This window comes from Microtus oregoni, unplaced genomic scaffold (assembly GCF_018167655.1).
Source record: "Microtus oregoni isolate MIOR12 unplaced genomic scaffold, Mior012 000046F_ref0000063, whole genome shotgun sequence".
NCBI lineage: Eukaryota > Metazoa > Chordata > Mammalia > Rodentia > Cricetidae > Microtus > Microtus oregoni.
In genome coordinates this window covers 9,170,211-9,191,735 of record NW_024543220.1, presented here as the reverse complement: position 1 = coordinate 9,191,735, position 21,525 = coordinate 9,170,211, and the positions used below count along the sequence as shown (strand labels likewise).

The 21,525-nt window shown below is 42.3% G+C and overlaps 1 protein-coding gene across 1 annotated transcript; it reads left to right on the top strand.

Moving 5' to 3' along the window:
• Positions 1-5,151: 5,151 nt before the first annotated feature.
• On the top strand, positions 5,152-7,338 carry LOC121435695 (putative HLA class I histocompatibility antigen, alpha chain H). Its single transcript, XM_041635158.1, has 5 exons — positions 5,152-5,236; positions 5,442-5,711; positions 5,965-6,240; positions 6,809-7,084; positions 7,208-7,338. Exons 1-5 carry the CDS (start codon positions 5,152-5,154, stop codon positions 7,336-7,338), a joined length of 1,038 nt encoding a protein of 345 aa, XP_041491092.1.
• Positions 7,339-21,525: the final 14,187 nt, after the last annotated feature.

Genomic DNA, 21,525 nt, shown 5'->3' with positions numbered 1-21,525 from the left:
TCCAAAACCCAGCTGTCGCCAAACACCACCCCCCCGTTGTTATTCAGTTAAAAAACCCTACTGGGTATATCACTCAAGCCCAGTACCCGCTTCTTTCTCAAAGCCTCAAAGGACTAAAACCTATAATCTCTGATCTCTTGAGGAAGGGGCTGCTTCGCCCCACCTCATCCCCCTTTAACACTCCTATACTGGCTGTCAAAAAATCTAACGGAACTTATTGTTTGGTTCAGGACCTCCGGCTCATCAATTCTGCTGTCGTTCCTTTACACCCAGTGGTACCCAATCCTCTCACACTTCTGTCTAACATTCCTTCAGGGACCTCCCACTTTTCAGTCTTAGACCTAAAGGATGCCTTTTTCTGTATTCCTCTCAGCCCTCAGTCTCAGGACATCTTTGCCTTCACCTGGACAGATCCTGATACTAATTTCTCCACACAACTAACCTGGACCGTTCTCCCTCAGGGATTCCGGGACAGCCCACACCTCTTTGGCCAGGCTCTGGCCTCTGATCTGCTCTCACTGTCCCTCCTTAAATCAAAACTGGTACTCTATGTCGATGACATCCTGCTGTGTAGCCCCTCTTTGGAGACTAGCAGGACTGACACCGCCACCTTATTAAATTTTTTATCCAAAAAGGGCTACAGAGTCTCGCCTTCTAAGGCTCAATTGTCCACCACTCAGGTAACATATTTGGGGTTAACCATAACCCCAACACAAAAGGCTATCACCTTAGACAGAAAGAGACTAATTCAATCTCTTGCAGTTCCTTCCACCAAAGAAGAGGTTCTGTCATTCCTGGGAGTGGCCGGTTTCCTGCGATCCTGGATTCCCTCATTCTCTCTCCTCGCCTGCCCCCTATACGAAGCAGCTCTCGGCTCTATGCATGAGCCCCTCCTTCACCCCATCACCAAACCTTTCCGGAGACTCCAACAGGCCCTTACCCAGGCCCCAGCTCTCCATCTTCCGGATTTAACTAGCCCTTTTTCCCTTTATGTAGCAGAAAGAGAGGGCTATGCCCTGGGAGTTCTAGGCCATCAACTGGGACCTTCCTTCGCACCTGTAGCTTACCTGTCAAAGAAGATGGACCTCACCACTCGGGGCTGGGCACCCTGCATATGGGCCTTGTCAGCTGCGGAACTTCTTATTCATGAGTCAAAAAAGCTAACCTTCAGAGCACCTACTACGGTTTTCTCTCATCATAACCTGTCTAACCTCCTAACTTACAAAGGCCTACAGACCCTACCTCCTTCTCGAGTTCTTTCGCTTCAGGTGGCGCTGGTGGAAGATACGAGTCTCACATTCCAGTGCTGCCCACCTCTCAACATTTCAAATCTTCTACCTCAACCTGGTGCTAATGATTCCCCATCCCATTCCTGCATTGAGGTCCTAGAGGACCTACTGCCCCACCCCTCACATATACAGGAGGGCAGTCTGCCCCAGGCTACTCACACCTGGTACACGGACGGCAGCTCCTTTCTATGTGACGGGACCCGCAGAGCAGGTTATGCCATAGTGTCAGACACAGAGATAGTCGAGGCAAAGGCACTCCCTGCTCATACTACCAACCAGCAGGCTGAGCTGATAGCCCTCACCCGTGCCTTTCAGTTAGCCGCGGGACAATCTTTAAATGTTTACACAGATTCTAAATATGCTTTTCATATCCTGTTGTCTCATGCGGCCATCTGAAAGGAACGCGGGCTTCTCACAGCAAAGGGAGGGTCTATTACCAACTCAGAGCGTATTATGGACTTGCTGAGGGCCTCCTATCTACCTAAAGCTATAGGAATTATTCACTGTCGGTCTCATCAGTCTGACAGTTCTATTGTTTCCAAGGGAAATAACCAGGCTGACAGAGCAGCTAAGACAGCAGCTCTTAGCTCAGACCTGCCTCAGTCACCTCAGGGAGTCCTTACAGCACAGTCCACAACCTCGCAGACACCTCCTAACACTCAACAGATCCTGTCCTACCTACACCAGATTTTTCATCCCAATGAGAAAGCTCTACTTCATTTTGTAAAAACACATATCAAACCCACGCCTGAGGACATCAGGTTTCTAAAAGCCACCACTGCCTCCTGTCAGATCTGCCAAAAGTCAGATCCCAGGACTAAATATCATAGCTTCCCTTTCCCTACCCACCAAGCAAGGGGCTCCCTTCCGGGAACTGACTGGCAGCTGGATTTTACTCATATGCCCACAGTCAGGAGAATTAAATATCTCCTGGTTCTGGTGGATACAATGTCTGGGTGGGTTGAAGCCTTCCCCACCTCTAACAAGAGGGCCCAGACAGTCTCTGATATTCTTCTCCGAGAGATTATTCCTCAGTTTGGACTCCCAACTTCTCTTCAGTCAGATAACGGTCCAGAGTTTACTTCTCAGATTTCTCAAAATCTGTCTAAAGCGCTCGGGATCCCCTGGAATTTTCACATACCGTACCATCCTCAGTCATCAGGTAAGGTAGAACGAACTAACCGCTCTTTAAAGGAAGCCCTCGTTAAGATGTCACAAGAGCTCCACCTCGACTGGGTAAGACTTCTGCCCCTTGCTCTTCTCAGGCTCCAGGCTCTCCCAAAGGGCCCCCTCCTCATTTCACCCTTTGAACTCACGTACAGGCGGCCGGTCTTAACCCCCGGCTTCTCATCGGAGACCTCTCCCCTTCCTGACCACCTGCTCACTCCCCTCCTTTTCCACTTACGCTCACTACTGTGGGACTTCACAGATCACTCACTACCTCGACCATGTGCTAATACATGTCCACCGCCAGTTAAAATAGGAGATGAGGTATTACTCTCACCCCCAGGCCAGCGCCCTTCACCTCTTTCCCCTAAATGGCAGGGCCCTTTCAGAGTAATTCTTCTAACTCCCACAGCTGCCAAGCTTGAAGGAATTCCTCATTGGATTCACCTGTCACATCTTAAACCGTTTATCTCCACAGCTCAAGATAATCCTTCATATACGGTAACTCGAACCGGACCCTGTTCTCTTAAGTTCCAAAGGACGCCGGATTCAGCCCCCCCCCCCCACTACAGTCTAAGGAAAACAATGGTCCCGATCCGTCGCTGTGTTAACACACCCTCCCTTCTTTAAATTCATAAATAACCGTCTAGCTGTTGTTACAGGTACCCCCATCAAATACGGAGTCAAGTGGTAAGCAGATTCTCCTCTACAAAGCTCTTTAACATAACAGGCCAGCCGCTGACTGCAGCAGTGGCCCCTGAAATGTTAAGAAATGTATGGTCAGAATCTATTTCTTTTAAGACAGTTTCTTTAAGCTCCAGGATGCCAGCCCAACCCACCTAAACGAATCAAACACAAACGGAATAATGAAATAAGTATCATTTAATTTTTTATCATTCTTAACCCCGGACATCCTAAGATTCCCTCACTCTCCCCCCCCAAAAAAAAACCCTCACCCTAGTTCCCCCCCCAAAGAATTCTCTTAGATCCCCCCCTTTTTAATATCTCCTTTTACTAATGCAACTTTTGCCTTCCAGCATCTTAATGATGACCCAGCTACTCAGGAAAAGCCACACAGATTTCTTCAATCAGCCACCCCAGACGACAGCCAGGACTTCAAATGCCAGCGGTACAATCAGCCATCCCAGACACCAGCGACCTTGGACACCAGTGACCAACTACACCAGCGACCGCAAATGCCAATGGGACATTGCCAAAATAATCGGACATTTCCTGGACCCCTCAACGCCCAAAGCCAGCAGGAAGCAGCCATGAGAGACCGGACTATGCACCCATTCCCTACCCTTTAAGGTCCCCCAATTTTTTTTTAATCAAACCAAAAGGGTGAAATGTTGTTCTCTTGCGAGACCACAACTCCCAGCATCCCTCTAGACTCCAGCACACACAAGCGCGGAACACATTTCCCAGAAGCCTTTGCATTCCCTGTTAAAAGCAAGGACCGTCATGAGTTCGCCCCTTCTCTTCCCCGCCTTCCCTACCGTGTCTGCCCGCCCCCCTACCTGTTTGTTGCCCCTCCTCCATTAAAGTGCACCCACGTGGGACCGCCACGTGTCTGTGTCTTTTCCTCGCGTAACCGTCTTTGCCCTCTAACCTTCAGCCAAACAGGAATTAAGAACAATAGATGGAACTCATGAAATCACTTAGATACTTGTGTGAGGTGATTGACATCAAAACTACTTTTATGCTTCTCAAATTTCCTTGACATATTTACTGTAGTGTGCTTGACAGTGAGTTAATCTGTTGACACCTTAGTCTGAATCAAGACTGAAAAACTAATTAGAAGTTACTGCATTCTTCACTATCACTAATTACTGGCAGAATATAAGGGCAGTCTGACTTTTTAAAAGTCTTTTTAAAATCAAAATATCAAGGGATTGAAATGAAGAGATGGTTCCCTGGTTAAGAGTGCTCACTGCTCCTGTAGATGACCCCATTTCAGTTTCTAGCACCCAGCTCACAAACACCTGTATGTAGTTCCAGTTCTAGGGACTCTGACTCCCTCTTCTGACCTCCATGACATCCTCACACACTGGTCATACACCCGCACAAATTAACACACCACACACACACACACACACACACACACACAATCACACAAGTCTTTTTTAAATGTCAGTGACATGTAGCTAGACTGGACTTAAACTCATTTCAAAGTTCTTGCCTCAGCACAGCCTCCTAAGCGCTGGGATTACAGATGTCAGACACCTTGAGCAGTTTTTAACCCAGCAAATATTCTTGGATTTAACCTACATAAAACTTTGATGTACTTAACAATGTACAAGCACAAAGAAGAGATCCTGAAACCAAAACATTCAGAATCTCAGAATTCCTCCTGATCAGGACTCAGAGAGAGCAGATGTGATAAAGAGCACCAGTTACAGGAGGAAGAGGTCTCCATAAGTCCCTGGTCTGAGCTTTTGCCTTCAAAGTGTTTGAGATGGGGAAGCCATAGGTTGGAAATTCCCTCCTTGCCTCTTATTCCCTTCTGTAGCTCCTACCCCTGTTGGCTGTCCCCTCTTTCCATCTGGACACATGTTCTCACTCCCACTGCACTTCGAGATTCTGGAGAAAGCCACTCCCAGCCTCTGTGGTATCTCCCCACAAACCACGACGCTATAAAACTCCACAGAGAGAAACAGTGTCTCAATCCCTTCAGGTTTTCCAGACACCAAGGATGGGTGCTGTGGAGCTGCATCCCACCCTCCTGCTGCTCTCAGTACTCCTGGCTCTGACCCAGCCCAAGACCCTGAGTGGCGCTGGTGAGTTTGGTTCTCAAAGAAAAGGGCCTCTGCCTGGAGTAGCCAGGTTGCCTGGCCCAGCCAGCATCCCAAAATCCATTTCTCATCACCTCTCCAGCCCCTTCTACTTCCGCGTCGTGAGCCCCGCGCCCTGATCCCCGCCTGCCCATGCATGTTTCCTGGGGTCCCCGGAGGAGGGTCGGGTCTCACTGCGTACCGCCCCCAGGCACACACTCCTTGCGGTATATGGTAACCACGACCGCGTCTCCAACGGGTCTCCAAGATCTCCAAGTCTTCATTGTTGCCTATGTGGACGACACGCAAATCCTGCGCTTCCATAGTAACACGAAAACTACGATGGAGCCGCTCGTGCCATGGGCTAAACAGATGGGGCAGGATTATTGGGAGTGGGAGAGACAAGATCTGGAGGATTATTCACAGACGGCCCGAAGAAACCTGCGATTTGCAATCCGAATCTATAACCAGAGCGATGACGGTGAGTGAGTGACCCTTAATGTCCCCTCAGACTTGCCTGAATCATCCCGGGTCCCAGGTCCTAGGCTCGGTCCTAGGCTGCGGAGTCTGCAGAGACCCTGGACCCTGGAGGGCATGGGACTGAGACCCGGATTTCAGTTCAGTTTAGGTGGAAATTCTGTGTGTGTGTGTGTGTGTGTGTGTGTGTGTGTGTGTGTGTGTGTGTAGGTGGGGCAGGGCCCTGTGGACGGAGCTGACTTTGGGGGTGGCTGCAGGCTCTCATACCTTCCAGTGTTTCATTGGTTGCGAAGCGGGGCCAGACCGACTCTTGCTACGTGGGCACTATAGACATGCCTTTGATGGCCGTGATTACATCAGCCTGAATGAGGACCTGAGAACTTGGACTGCTGCAGACAGGACAGCTCAGATCACCCAGCAAGAGTGGGAGGCAAAACTTTTAGCAGAGTCCTGGAGGATATACTTGGAGACTCCCTGTGTTGCCTGGCTGCACCGACATCTGGAGATGGGGAAGGGGATTCTGCAGCGCTTAGGTAAGAGGGGCTGAGAAGCCATTCTTACATCTCCTCTCAGAGAAGAGAGCAAGCCTCCAAGAAGGGAGGAAATGGTACCAGCTGAAATACGAGTTGGCTCTTGTGTCTGAAAGAGGGAGGAATGCTCCTGTTTTTTTCTGACCCAACAGAATATGACTCCTTCAGGACTTGCCCTTCTCTCAGGACAGTTTAGGGGACTTGAGATTATAGGAAAGAAGATCTCTGAATAACCAAAAGCAGCGCAGTTCAGTCTGCAGCCCTTTGTTAATCGTGGTCTCCCAGAGACTGAGTTCTCTGCCTACATGCAATGTCTTTGGAGATCTCACTCAAACGATGATGAGGCTCTTACTCTGTAAGTCAGGACCAGAATTCCTCCATTCATGGTGGGAAACTTGGGAATATTCCTTTTGCAAGAAATAGATTATACTAGTGCCTGAGTATAAGACAACTTGTGTGGGGTTTGCACACATCTTGATTCTTCTGTACATTGCCAAGACAGACACACAAATACTGCTTAAGACCCCAGAAAAAAATATAAAGTATTGAATTTTCCAACTCTTCTTCTCAGACCCTCCAAAGGCACGTGTAACCCATCACCCTAGACCTGAAGGTGATATCACCTTGAGGTGCTGGGCTCTTGAATTCTACCGAGCTGAAATAACCCTGACCTGGCAGAGGGATGGGGAAGACCAGACCCAGGACATGGAACTGGTGGAAACCAGGCCTGCAGGAGATGGAACCTTCCAGAAGTGGGCAGCTGTGGTGGTGCCTTCTGGGGAGGAGCAGAGATACACATGCCATGTGCAACATGAGGGGCTGCCTGAGCCTCTCACCCTGAGATGGGGTAAGGAGGGAGTGGGTACACAAAACCTGATGTCAAGGAAAGCAGGTGATCTTCTGGAGACCCTAAGTAGAATCAGTTCTGATTTGGGGCTTAGGGCCCCTCAATTTTAATCTCTCTTCCCAGAGACATCTCCTCAGCCCATAAATGGAGTGATAGTTGGTGTGGTTCTCCTTGGAGTTGTGGTCCCTGCAGCTGTGGCTGCCATTGCGATGCTGAGGAAGAAAATCACAGGTAGGGAGGGGATTGGTGTCTGAGGGTTTTCTATAGAAATGTGCTCATCTCCTGTCTTGTTACTGTGAGACACACCCCTGTGTGACTGGTTACCTAACCTGGGACTCAGTGTACTGGCAGGTTTTTGTTTGTTTGTTTGCTTGCTTGCTTGTTTTGAAAACAAGGTATCTTTACATAATCCTGGCTGTTCTGGAAACTACTATGTAGGCCAGGCTGGCCTCAAACTCTGAGATCCACCTGCTTCTGTTTCCCATGTGTTAGGATTAATCTTGTGTGCCACCATGCCCGGTTGTGCTAACACTTTTTAAAGTCCAGGACTACGAAAACACTAGAACATCATTATCCTGGGTCTATCAATCATTTATTTCCCTGATGTAGTCACTCAGATAACTTTTCCAGGAATCTCCTTTCATCATTGTATTTCCACCTTCTCCCATCTTCTCCCAGCTCTGAGCTCTCTCTACACATTAAGGGAACACCTAGTAAGGATGCAGAAAGGAAGCAGAGCAAGTCCCTCAGCCACTCTCCCTTTCCCAACATTCCTGCAGCTGGGCACCACAGGAGTCCTCCTCAGCTCCCCCCAGCTGAATGAGCACATGGTGAGAAGGAAAAGCTGGAACCGCAGGAATGAACTGGGCTGGGGTATCACTGGCACATCCAGTTCCCAGAGTAGCAGGAAAGCTGTCCCACAGAGACCAGCTCCAGGGCATCAGTGATTCCTGTGCTCAGAGGATTCCTGTGGGACCTGATGTTGATGGACTTGTCAGTTCTGTTCCCAGCTGTGAAGCCTTGGATTTGGTTCATTGGCTTTTTCCAAAATAAAATAATCACCAATCCTCCAATACCACATATTAAATTCTTTTTTTTTAAAGGATAAGAATTTGGATTCTATTATTTATCTCTAAAAGTAAGAAATCAGTCTAGGGAATTTTCAGATAGTAGCCAGTCAGAGTCTCTATATAATTGTTTCCTGTATTTCCTCTCTGAGGCTGCATCTCATGGGACAGAAAAAGTATGTATCTGTCAACATGACAACTCAGGAATGATCATGTGTATTCTCCCTTGTCTCTCTCAACCTTTCCCCCAAATGGAATGCCCACATAAACCCTTTTCCATCATGGATGCCGTTCTCAGTACTACCATCAGTGGCCATAAATCTTGTGCTAAAATACTCAGACTCTTTTCAGATCCCTCGTTTACATTGCTCAGTATGTAGCCCAGGACTCACTCTTCCCTTTTCTGTTTCTCTGTTACCAGCATCTTACACTGTGTCCCAGGCTGGCCTAGAACTCACTAAGTAGCTGTGATGGCCAATCTTCAGTGTCAGCTTGACTGGGTTTAGAATCTCCTAGGAGATCCAATTGTGGTCACATCTGTAAGAGTGTTTCCAGAGATTAATTGAGGTTGGAAGATCCAACCTGAGCCCCAAGGATAAAGGAAGAAGAAGAGAAAGCCAGATGGGAGGATCTCTATACTCCCTGATCTACTGAAGTTTGTGAAATCCCAGCCACATGCTCCTGCTGCCATGTACTGCATTAGGCATTATGCTGAGAGTGACTGTGCCCTCTTAAATCATGAATCAGAATAAATATTTCTTTAACTTGTTTTAGCTGAGTATTTTGTCACTCAATGAAAAATAATTAATAAAATTCATATGGGCTTTTGTTTTTGTGAGGTTTTGTTTTGATGTTTTTTTGTTGTTGTTGAAACAGTCTTACTATGTAATCTTGACTGGCCTGGAACTTGCTATACTTGTAGACCAGGCTGACCTTGAACTCAGAGAGGTCCTAGGAGAGGAGGCACCAATCTTTGCCCAGAGTGCTGTGATGTGGGATTCCACTCTGTATGTTGTGATATGCTTTTTTCCCTCACTGGTTAATAGAAATTGCTTGGTCCTATGACAGGGAAGAATACAAAATGGCAGGAATTCCAAACAGAGATAGATGGAGAAAGTAGGCAGAGTCAGTGATAAGCTATGTGCTTCCTGCAGGAGACAGATGCCAGACACTAGATAAAACCTTACAGTAGGCCACAACCATGTGGTAATACAGAGATGAATAGAAATGAGCTAATTCAAGATTTAAGAGCTAGCCAATAAGAAGCATAAGCTAATAGGCCAAGCAGTGTTGTAGTAATACAGTTTCTGTGTGATTATTTCAAATCAAGGTGGCCAGGAATGACTAAGCAGCCTTTACCAATGTATTGGCATGCCAACATGGGTAACTACATCCACATAAAAATCTGAGAGATCTTGAAAAGAAATTCTAGACACAAGCACACACAGAGTATAGCGCAGCTTCCTGGTAGCTGCATTTTTTTTCAGATGGGCTCTGCTGATTTGAAGCAAAGACACGGCTCCTTGAAAAAGTATCCTGACTTAGCTTTAGCCTCAAGAACTGCATTGTTTCTTTAAAGGAAGGCTTCATTCTAGTTGGACAAACCAGCCCTGGCTCTGTCAGGAGGCTGAGCACTTAAATGGGGTCTGTGAGCAGCGTGTTACAGATTGTTTAATGATGGCATAGACCTTCTGTGGCAATGGAGCTGGGGCAGTATGCATAGCTCTCAGAGGTAGTGAACATGCCTCCACCATGTTGGACTGGGCAGAGCCAACAGGCAGGGCCCTAGAGTTGGTCCTAGCTATGTCTGCTTAGCATTAAAAAAAATGTTCCTGGTCAAAAAAATAATTACAGATATGTACACAATAAAGACAAATTCAGATAAAAAGACCTCTAAATAGGTCACAGTGTTGATAAGTGTAAGTAGGCTTGAGAGAGAGAAAAAAAAAGAGTACAGATAGTTATAATATAAAAGAGTACAGACAGCCATAGATTAAAAGAATAAAGATAATAAAATAAATATTAAACTTGTAGAAAAGCAATAAAGAGCAATAAGCCATGTAAAGATGGAAAATACACAGAGAGTCTGGATTATTTATATTATTGTGTTTTATTTAAATTTTTGGCATTTGATTCTGGAGGCTGCTAAGCTAAACCAATACACACACACACACACACACACACACACACACCACACACACATATATACTTTAAAGGTATCTTGACTTCAAAATTTGGGTCCAAGGATATGTTGCTTCGGAAAAGAGGGTCTGCTTTTGTTTCCACAGAAGACAAGAACCTGTGGATTCTTTCCAGACTAATGTGGTTTGATGGAACAAAGCCCCCTGAAAGGCTCTGTAAACTCCTAAAATTACTTCACACAGCAGGAAGCAGTTTGGAGAGAACTATGCTCAAATTTCTAAATACTGTTTATAAATGTTTGTTTGCATTTAAAGGGGGCTATGATATAGAGATGAATACTTTGCATTGATATGGACCTTGGTCTATTGATACAAATTTAAGATCAATTATGTTATATGTATACTTCGGCTCTTGATTAAGGTATTGATTTTGTACAGCTCATTTAAAAATGTAATGTATAATTAAGAAATACAGGTTAATAGATAATCATCTATAATAGTCAAGTGTGTAGTCATGTTAGGTTTTCAAAACGTACAAAGATATATTTCAGTTGGATAGATAATCTTCAACACTTTCAAAGACCTACAGAATATGGCATTTAAAATGTTTTAAGAACTTAGGACTTTCCATGACAATGAGAAACATCTGACCTTGGCAGTACCAATCTACTTCATTAGGATGATGAGCATTGAAGAGGCTTCTTAAAGAGTTGCTTAGCAATTTTGGGCAAGGAACTGCTCTTGCCTGGACTACTTGATGTTATACTGTATGAACTGGACATTCAGGACCCACAGAAAAATGACTGCTGAACTTGCCTAAAGAAGGTGAGTCAGTCCTTCAGGGTTCCTGCTTTATGAAAGAGTATGTCAGACATTCTGCAAGACACAGAAGAAAGTGACTGACAAACTGCTAATACAGGCAAAACTGTCTTTGAAATTTCCTGCTTTGTGGGAAAGTCTACTCAATACTATGTGCCTGTAGGCTGAAGATTGAATACCCCAATGGTATAGAAGATCTCTGGGTGACTGTCCAGACAGCAAGATGTCTCTGTCAATTCTAGAGTTTTGGGAGTTGCTTACAATGTACTTCCTGTTAACATAGAAATAATATATCCTTCTGGAGTCTTTGATGGAGTTGAAGAATAGATAGTTATAATAATAGTTTTCTTTAGTTATAATAAAATATAAAGTAGATATAAATATTGTAACTGTAATTGTTGCTTGATACCTGTTTTGTTATATGTAATTTTACTATATTAAAGTTAAAACTTTCTTTTCTTTTTAGACAGAAAATGGAAAATGGTGTGGGAAGTCCTTGAATATATGTACTGCTTTTATTGGTTAATGAATAAAGAAGCTGCTTGGGCCTATCACGGGCACAATAAAGAAGGGCAGGAATTCCAAGCAGAGATAGAGGGAGAAAGTAGGCGGAGTCAGTGAGAAGTTGATGCTGGACAGAACCTTACTGGTAGGCCACAACCACATGACGATACACAGATAAATAGAAATGTGTTAATTTAAGATGTAATAGCTAGTCAATAAGAAGCATAAGCTAATAGGCCAAGCAGTGCTGTAATAATACAGTTTCTCTGTGATTATTTAAAATCTGGGAGGCCAGGAATGAACGAACAACCTCAGACAACAGAGCTAGGATTAAAAGCCTGTGTCATCAAGCCTGACTATTTTTCTCATTAAGATAACCAAAGGATTCCTCTGCACAGGTCTAGAAGCCTTCTAGACACAAGCCCAGAGCTGTGCATACATCCAGATGTGTGCTCTAATGAGATCACTGAGCACTGGAGAGGCCAGTTTCAGTTCTGTTCTGTTTCTCACCTACTATTAACATTCCTTTGGTGATTTTTATTCATCTCCAAGGTTTTAAATACCATTTATGACCACCTCCCAAATAATTTCTCCAGCCCAGGCATATCTCATCTCCAGGTTCATCTGTCCCAGTCAACCTGGTTGCTTTACGTGCATTTCCCTGTCTGCAAACAGCAAATCTACTCTGCTGCCTCTGCAGTCATGAATTTTTGTTACCACCTTACTTCACTCTGTAGTTCAGATTTATTTAATTTAGTAGGGAATATTGCAATGTCCATGTTTTAAATGAATCCAAAATTCAATTTCTTTTGCACTGTTTTCTCTGCTCATACCTTAAGAAAAAGTAGTTTGAGTCCCTTGCCTGAGCTACTACTAAATGAATTTCCAATTGCTTACTCCATTGACTGACTTGAGTTCCACAAATTCATTCAGTTCTCAACCAGAATGATCCTTTGTTTGTTTGTTTGTTTGTTTGTTTGTTTTTGCAACACAGTCCATAAAGCTGAACTTGTAGACTTGTGTCTGCTTCCCAGTTCCTGGTCTGTGCATCTGTCAAAAGGGTTTTCCTCTATCCAGTTTCAGAGTTTTGTGTTACATGTAAGATCTTTGAGATTATTATTTTTTTTTAACAGGGGGAGAGATAGAGATGTAGCTTTGTTCTTCTATATAGGGCTATCAAGTTTTCCCAAAACCATTTCCTCAATAAATTTGTTTTTTTTTCCAACGAATGTTTTAGTCATTGTGGTTAAAAATAAGACAACAGCGTATAAGGATTTCTGTGGTATCAGAGGGCTAAGGAATAACATAGAAATCACACCATGTAACGGACTTCACACAAGTGATTTATGGGGGGTGGCAAAAAGGCTGCCTCTGAGTGGGGATGTGAAAGAGAGAGTGGGCTAGGGAAAGTATCAGAGAGTGGGAGAGAGGTAGGAAGAAAGAAGATAGAAGGAAAGGAGAGAGGGGAGGGAGTGAGGGAGGGGTGATGGCTCAGACTTTACGGGGGGGGTATGGAGCATGAGCATAAGGGACCTTGGCACAGTGGAAACGTGTCACATTGTGATGACAGGGACACTGACTCTGAGTCCTTGAGGCTTGGTGGGAGCTGAGGATGGGGATGGTTCTGAAGTGTGGGTCGTTCTAACATCGCAGCTATAGATTGTATCTGAGTCCTCTATTCTATTCCATTGTCTATTTCTGTGCTAGTACCATACCTTTTTCTTTCTTCTTTTTTAAAACCATGTCTCTGTAACAGAATTTTAACACATCTAGTATTGCTCTTCAAGTTTAGAACTGCTTTGACTCTTAAGAATTTTTTCTACATCTGTATAAACTTATAATATTTTTTTAGTTCTTTAATAATGTTATTGGGTATTGCATTGAATTTCTAGGACTATAGCCATATTCACAGTATTAATTTTGCCTATTCATGAGCATAGTAGGCTTTTCTATGTCTTCTAGAATCTTGGTCCTTTCTTCCCCTCCCTTCCTTCCTTCCTTCCTTCCTTCCTTCCTTTCTCTTCCTCCCTCCCTCCCTTCCTTCCTTTCTTTGTTGATGCTTGGTTAGTTTTGGTTTTTGAGACAAGGTCTTATTATGTAAACCAGCCTGGCCCCAAAGTTGCAGCAATCCCCCTTCTTCTGTCTGTTGAAGCATTGGATTACAGACATAAGCCATCGTGCCCTGCCTTATGTAGTGTTCTAAAGCTTTATTGTAGATGTCTATCCTCCACATGTATATTCCTAGATATCTAATTATTTTGTTTTATTTCTGAAGCAATTTTGCTGGGATTGTTTTCCTGATAATTCTTATCATGCTTGTTTTTGTATGTTGAAAAGCTGCTGCCTTTTGTATGTGACTTTGTATCCTGCTACCTTGCTGAAATGATTTTACATTTCAAACATAGGGCCATACACAAATAAGGATCATTTAGCTTCTTGTTTTAAGTCTGGTTTCCCTTTCCTTACTTTCTCTTGCTTTACTGCTCTTAAGACATCAAGAACCATATTAAACATGAGGAGAGAAAATAGACAATCTTTGTCTCATCTTAATTTTAGAAGAAATATTGCTTCCCTTATTTAGCATAATGCTGAGTAGAACTTTCTTATATATGGCATTTATTATGTTGAAATATATTTCTTTTATCCCTAGTTTCTTCAGGGTTTAACTTTATTCTAAAAGATGTTGAACTTTGTCAAAGACCCTTTCTGAATATGTTGAGGTGACCCCATGATTTCTGTCTTTGCATCTACTTATATGCCATATCACAGTTATTGATCAAATTGAGTCATTCTTAAATCCTTGGAATGACATCAATTTTGTCATGGTATATGACAATTTAATGTGCTGTGAACTCTTGCAAGTATTATATTGAAAATGTTCATATCATGTTCAACAGAGATTAGCCTATACTTTTCTGTTTTGTGTCTTTACCCAGTTTTGATATCAGGATAATGGTCTTAAAAATGCTTTAGGTAGTATTGTTTCCCTGTCACTTTTACGAGATGATATTTGACAGACTGATGTTAGTTCATATCTGAGTCACTGATTTGCCTAATTGAAGTAAGAAGATCATAAATTTGAGGCAATTAGGCAAATCAGTGAGATGGTCTCAAAAAAATAACGTGTTGGGGATGTGGCTCAGGGTAGAGCATTTCCTGTCACAGACCAGGCCCTATATTTATTTCTCATTATGAAGCAACCAATATTGAAAAGTGCCCAGCAAGATTTCTTAGGAGGTAAGGGTGTTTGTTCTGAATTAAAGCTTGATGAACACCTTCCCCCCCGCCCCGCCCCAATCCAGGCATGTTATCTTATATCTGTAATCCCAGCATTCCCATGATGAGCTGAGACACAGAGGATTCCCCTGGCAGCTCATAAATCGGCTTTCCTAGAGCACACAGAACAGTATAAACAACAAAGGAGGGCCCACCTTAACAATGTGGAAGGAGAGAAGTTGTTAGAAGACCTGAGGAGGATCCTCCCTTCAGAGGAAGGAGCTAGCTGCAACATCTCTGGCCTTTGTATCCACCAGAGTGTACTTCAACCAAACACTGACTCTGAAACCTGTAGGAGACAATAATTGAAGCTTTCTCTCCTAAGACAGTAACAGGCAAAAGGTGAAAGTATGCACCCAGAAGAAAGAACACCCAAGTCTCTTGTTAAAAAATTTATACAAGTTTTTCAGAGACCTGGTGTGTTAGAGCCTGAAGCACAGAATATAGAAACCTCATTTCTGCTCTGGTCAGGAATTGCCTCTTAATTAAATACATAAGCATAGAACAGCATAATTGGCTGAGACAAACCATATCTAAGAATTATAAGTAACTGCACAAGTCTTAAAAATACTCCAGGAAACAAAAAGGAAGACAAATTCCCTGAATCTTGTCTCACAGACTCTTTACAGATGCAAAGACATAGCTCTTTTATTTCTTGAGATGTGTTGCTGTTGCCATTGTTCTTTATACCAGGGTCCAGTGTGGCCAGGCTTCCTTTGAACTCAGTATATATTCAAAGATGACCTTGAACTTCTGATTCTCCTGCTTCCATTTTGTAAACATACACCTAAAAGATTTATTTACTTTTTATTTGTGCGTCTGTGTGTATCTCTGTGTGGGTATGTACACATCTCTGAAAGTGCCCCTGATGGCCAATTCTTGGAGCATCAGATCCCCTAGAGATGGTTATGAGCCACCCAATATGAGTGTGGGAACTAAATTCGGGTCCTCTTCAAGTGCTCTTAACTACCGATTCATTTCTACAGCCCCTGCTTCCAGGTACGGATTGCTGAGTGTGCACCACCACACCAAGTTTTATGAGGTGATGATCAAACCCACCCAGTTCCTCCACGTCAGGCATTCACCCTGCTGAGTTACAGCTCCTGCTCCAGTTTCTTACTGGGTAGGACAGTTGACCTGAAGCTCTCCATAGTCTTCCTGCTTCAGGTTTAAATACTGAGATTAGAGGTGTGAGACACTCTGCCTGGCACAAACAAAACTCTAACGAAGAGTCGAATTCCCGTCATCGTGTGAGCCACACAGTTTGCTTTTAAACATTTACAGATTCATAAAAAAGAGGTCAGTGGAAGGGTAAACGAGTTACCTTTAAATGAGATGACAAAGATTAGTATAGCCCGTGTGGGCTAAATATGAATCTCAATTACACCCCCAAGACTATTTACAGTTAAAGCAGATTAGGAACTAGAAGTTATAAAGGTGGTGGTGTCTGCTCTGAGAAAAGTTCTCTTCTTGTCTGCCAGACTGCTAGACAGGTGGTTAGACTGTAGCAGGTTGTCTTCCCTCAGAATCAGTGACTTAGAAAACCGAGTACTGAGAAAGAAGGAAAATGGGAATAAAAGGAGGAGGCCGAAAGAGGCGGACTGGAAGATATTGAAGAAGGGGATGAGATTGAAGGTGAAGAAGAGGAAGGTGATGATAAAGACAAGAGAGGAGAGGACGATGAAGGAGGTTGCAAATAAATAAAAACAATTGATTCCGATCTTAAAATTTTTTTCTTTTTATATTTTTATTTTCTCCAATCTCTAGGAGTGAGTCATAGTTATTTCTCTGTCCCTCTTGTGTTCATTTGCCTATTTTTGAGATTTCTTTTCTCAACACCATGGCTTTCAACTTATTTTATTTTGAAAATACCTTGAAAAAACATGGGATACATCCGGACTAGCTGAACATAGCGGACAATGAGGAATACTGAGAATTCAAGAACAATTGCAGTGGGTTTTTGATCCTACTGCACGTACTGGCTTTGTGGGAGCCTAGGCAGTTTGGATGCTCACCTTATGAGACCTGGATAGAGGTGGGCAGTCCTTGGGCTTCCCACAGGTCAGGGAACCCTGATTGCTCTTCGAGCAGATGAGGGAGGGGGAATTGATCGGGGGAGGGGGAGGGAAATGGGAAGCGGTTGTGGGGACGAGGCAGAAATCCTTAATAAATAAATAAATTTAAAAAAAAAAAAAAAGAAAAAAGAAAATACCTTGAACAAAATAAATAAAAGGAAATAGAATAAAAGGAAATAAAAGGAAAAAGAATCTCCACCTTTCTGTTCTAAGTTCATTTTTACCCCTTTTTGTCTCAAACTGTGGAATCAATACCACTATTGTGCTCTGTGGGGGGAAAGAAAACCCCTCAGTTCCTTAGAAGACAGATTAAACTGGCTATTCCCCAGTTTCCCCTGGGCACACTAAGCCTACTAGGAAGTCAGCTTATGCTATTGAGAATATTGCTCTTTCTAGAGCTTTATTTGGGAAAAAGAAAACAAAGACAGTATTTTTAAAAACTTACCCCCAATAATGAGTATGGAGTTTGACAAGAAGTAGGCACAACCTGGTACCTACATATCCTTATCTTCAGCTGGTACCCTACGTACCAGCTGATGTTATGATTGCTCTGTCACAGGTTATTCACCTTCCCACTAAGACTGCTACAGCAAAGAAGCTAAACCAGTCAGGCAGTACTGGCACACACCTTTAATCCTGGCAGTCAGGAGACAGACGCAAGAGGATCTCTGAGTTTGAGGCCAGCCTGGTCTAGAGAGGGAATTCCAGGACAGCCAGGGCTACACAGAGGAACCCTTTCTTGAAACAACAACAAAAGCAAAAAGAAACCAAGACTACTTGCATAGCAAAGTAGAGGCTGAGGATACGCAGCCTCAAATGCCCTCATTATTTTTGTATCCAATTCATAAGCCTGTATTTATCTCTGTACAATACTATTAATCACCCACAGTCTAAAAAGGATAAATGGCTGCAAAAGAGTCCAAATATCATGAGGCATCCTGGCCACACCGCCTTCTTGTGACCTTTAACATTTTGGCTTAAGCATATCTTCTATAAAATAGGATATATGTGTTCCTCCATAGTAAAAGGACTAAAAAAAAAAGATTTTGTCCTAGGTTTCTATATCAGAAGTAACTTCACATAGTACCATTGAACCACCCAACTGACATCAAAACGAAAGAAAAAATATCCTCCTGGATTCATGTGAATCAAAGCAAATGAGATTGGGACTGTTAGGGGGAAGCAGCTCTTTAAATGACTTTAGATTTCCAGGCCAGTTCTCAAGCCCCAGAGGCAGACAACACCTTGAAGTACACAGCCATTTCCCAAGGTCATGGATCAGGATCCATCTCCTTCCCTTCCCATAGTGTTCTTTGTAAAATCCTCCTAAAGATAAAATTTTTAAATTGTATTTTATTATTACTATTATTATTGTTGTTGTTGTTGTTATCATTTAGTTTTTTAAGACAGGTTTTCTTTGTGTAGCCATGGCTGTCCTGGATCTGACTCTGCAAGCCAGAATAACCTCAGTCTTGGAGATCTGCTACCTCTACCTCCTGAGTCCTGGGATTAATGACATATCCCACCGCCACCTGGAAAGATAAAACTTTAAAACATTTTCTTTGTGTTTTTCTCTTTGTGGGACATTCATTGATCACCCTCTTTGCAATATCCAACACACACACACACACACACACACACACACACACACACGCACCAGTCAGGCTGACCTCACCTTTCAAGTGCTATGATTTCAGGTCTCTGTCATCGTACTGAGCTTTGGTCTGCATTTCTTAAAACTCAAGATTATATTCATCAGACAAATGAAGCTAAACCATTTGTAACTAAATTATTTTCAGAGTACTTGTTTAATGGGTTTTGATGAAATGTGCTTAGATTTATTCTTTTCAGATTATTTAGTCTTATTATAGTATATTCTTTTCTCTGTTTGAAGGTTTATTGCCATTTGATTATTGGTCTTATCTTTTCTTAGCTAACTTCTTTGTGAAACTTCTAGAGACATTTCATACAGAGAAAGTGACAAATCCAGGGACTATCACTCAAAATATGGAACTCTGGCATGCTGATTTTTTTGTCTGTTTGTTTGTCTTGTTTTTTGAGAAAGGGTCTCTGTCTGTCTCTGTAATCCTGGCTGTCCTAGAGCTCACTGTGTTTCATGGTGATCTGTCTGTCTCTGCCTTCAGAGTACTAGGATGAAGGCACGCACCATCATGTTTGGCTTATACTGTTTTTGTTGCTGCTGATTATTTGTTTTGCTTTTCAATTGCTTTATTACTGTACATTATTTTTCCATGAAAATGATTAAAACTCTACTCTTCACAGAAAGTTACACTAAGTGGGAAGGTAATCTCCAATTACAGGCTGGCAACATAAAACCCAGCCAGCACATGGAAATAACACAGGTCTCACCATAAACAGATCAGTAAAGGTTATATCAGTAAAATGAAAGGAAGAAGAATAGAGTATGAATCATTGTATGAATCTCATGGAAAATTGTAGAAGTCAAGGCATAAGGCAGTATTCATGATGACGAGCATGTTGATTAAAGAGCTCCTCCCTGCCGGGTGGTGGCGCACACCTTTAATCCCAGCACTTGGGAGGCAGAGGCAGGGAGATCTCTGTGAGTTCAAGGCCAGCCTGGTCTACAAGAGCTAGTTCCAGGACAGGAACCAAAAGCTACTGAGAAACCCTGTCTTGAAAAATCAAAAAAAAAAAAAAAAGAAAGAAAGAAAGAAAGAAAAGAGCTTCTCCCTAAGAATACATCGTTTCTTGACTCTAACTCTCTAAGTTTTCTCTTGATTCTTCTCATCTTTTCCATCATATCATCCACACCATCTCCATCTCCACCCATCTCACCATTAATCTGCCTATTGGGAACAACATGTAGGAAGTTAAGTCCATATTCCCTAAATGATTGCTTATACATACTTGTTTACATTTAAAGGGGGATATGATATAGAGATAAATACTTTGCATTGCTATGGATCTTGGTTTATTGTTACAAATTTAAGATCAGTTTTGTTATATGTATATTTCTGAACTTGATTAAGGTATTGTGTTTGTGCAGCTCATTTAAAATGTAGTGTATAATTAAGAAATACAGGTTAATAGATAGTCATCTATAATAGTCAAGCGTGTAGTCATGTTAGTTAGGTTTTATAAATGTACAAAGATATATTTCAGTTAGACAGATAATCTTCAACACTTTAAAAGACCTACAAAATATGGCATTTAAAATGTTTTAAGAACTTAGGACTTTTCATGGCAATGAGACACATCTGATCCTGGCAGCACCAATCTACTTCAAGAGGAAGATGGGCATCAAAGAGGCTCCTTATGGAGTTTACTAGCCATTTAGGCAAGAAAATGTTCTTGCCTCGACTGCTTGATGATATGCTGTATAAACTGGACATGCAGGACCCACAGAAAAATGACTGCTGAACTTGCCTAAAGAAGGTGAGACATTCATTCAGGGTTCTTGCTTCACGGAAAAGTCTGCCAGATATTATTGGCCTGTGGGCTGAAGAGGAATTCTAAAACATTACAGGAGAACTTTGGGTGACTGTCCAGGCAGCAAGATGTCTCTGTCAATTCTAGAGTTTTGGAAGTTGCTTACAATGAACCTCCTGTTAACATAGAAATAATATTTCCTTCTTGAGTCTTTGATGGAGTTGAAGAATAGTTATAACTTTCCTTGGTTATAATAAAAGATAAAGTAGAAATAAAACTTTAGACTCATGAAGGTAGGATAGATATAGAGTATTTTCCTTAATTTATCAAATGTAAACCGACTAAATATTGTAACTATAATTCTTGTTTGATAATTGGATATGTAATTTTACTGTTAAAATTAAAACCTTTATTTTTATTTGGACAGAAAACAGGAATGATGTGGGAAGTCCTTCTGTATATATGCTTTTATTGGTTAATGAATAAAGCTGTTTTAACCTATGACAGGGCAGAATAGAACCACATGGGAAAACTAAGCTGAATGGTGGAAGAAAGTAGGTGGAGTCAGAGAGATGCCATGTAGCCCGCAAGGAGAAAGATGCCTATGCCCTGTACCAGCAAACCATGAGTCTCATGGTAAAATATAAGATAATGGAAATAGGCTAATTTAAGATATAAGAGCTAGCTAGCAATATGCTTAAGCGATTGGCCAACCAGTGTTATTATTATTATTGTTTATATTATATTATAATATAATATATATTATGATTATATTATATAATATTATAATTTATATATAATTATATTATATATTATAATAGGGGCTGGAGATGTGGCTCAGAGGTTAAGAGCACTGACTGCTCTTCCAGAGGTCCTGAGTTCAATTCCCAGCAACCACATGGTGGCTCGCAGCCATCTGTAGTGAGATCTGGTGCCTCTTCTGGCATGCAAGCATACATGGAAGAAATGTTGAATACATAATAAATAAATATAAAAAATATATATTATAATATTATATATTATTATTTATATAAACTATTTTTATAGTTTCTGTGTTATTGTTACAGGTCTATGCAGCCAGGAACCAACAAGCAGCCTCTGCCTACATATCTCAAAACAAACTGAACAAAAGCTTCCAAAAATACAAT

Bases quoted from the DNA above. Each gene is read 5' to 3' on its own strand.
- LOC121435695 (XM_041635158.1), top strand. From the start codon at position 5,152: ATGGGTGCTGTGGAGCTGCATCCCACCCTCCTGCTGCTCTCAGTACTC. The intron at 5,237-5,441 runs GTGAGTTTGGTT...TACCGCCCCCAG, and splicing joins CAAGACCCTGAGTGGCGCTG to GCACACACTCCTTGCGGTAT. The intron at 7,085-7,207 runs GTAAGGAGGGAG...CTCTCTTCCCAG, and splicing joins GCCTCTCACCCTGAGATGGG to AGACATCTCCTCAGCCCATA.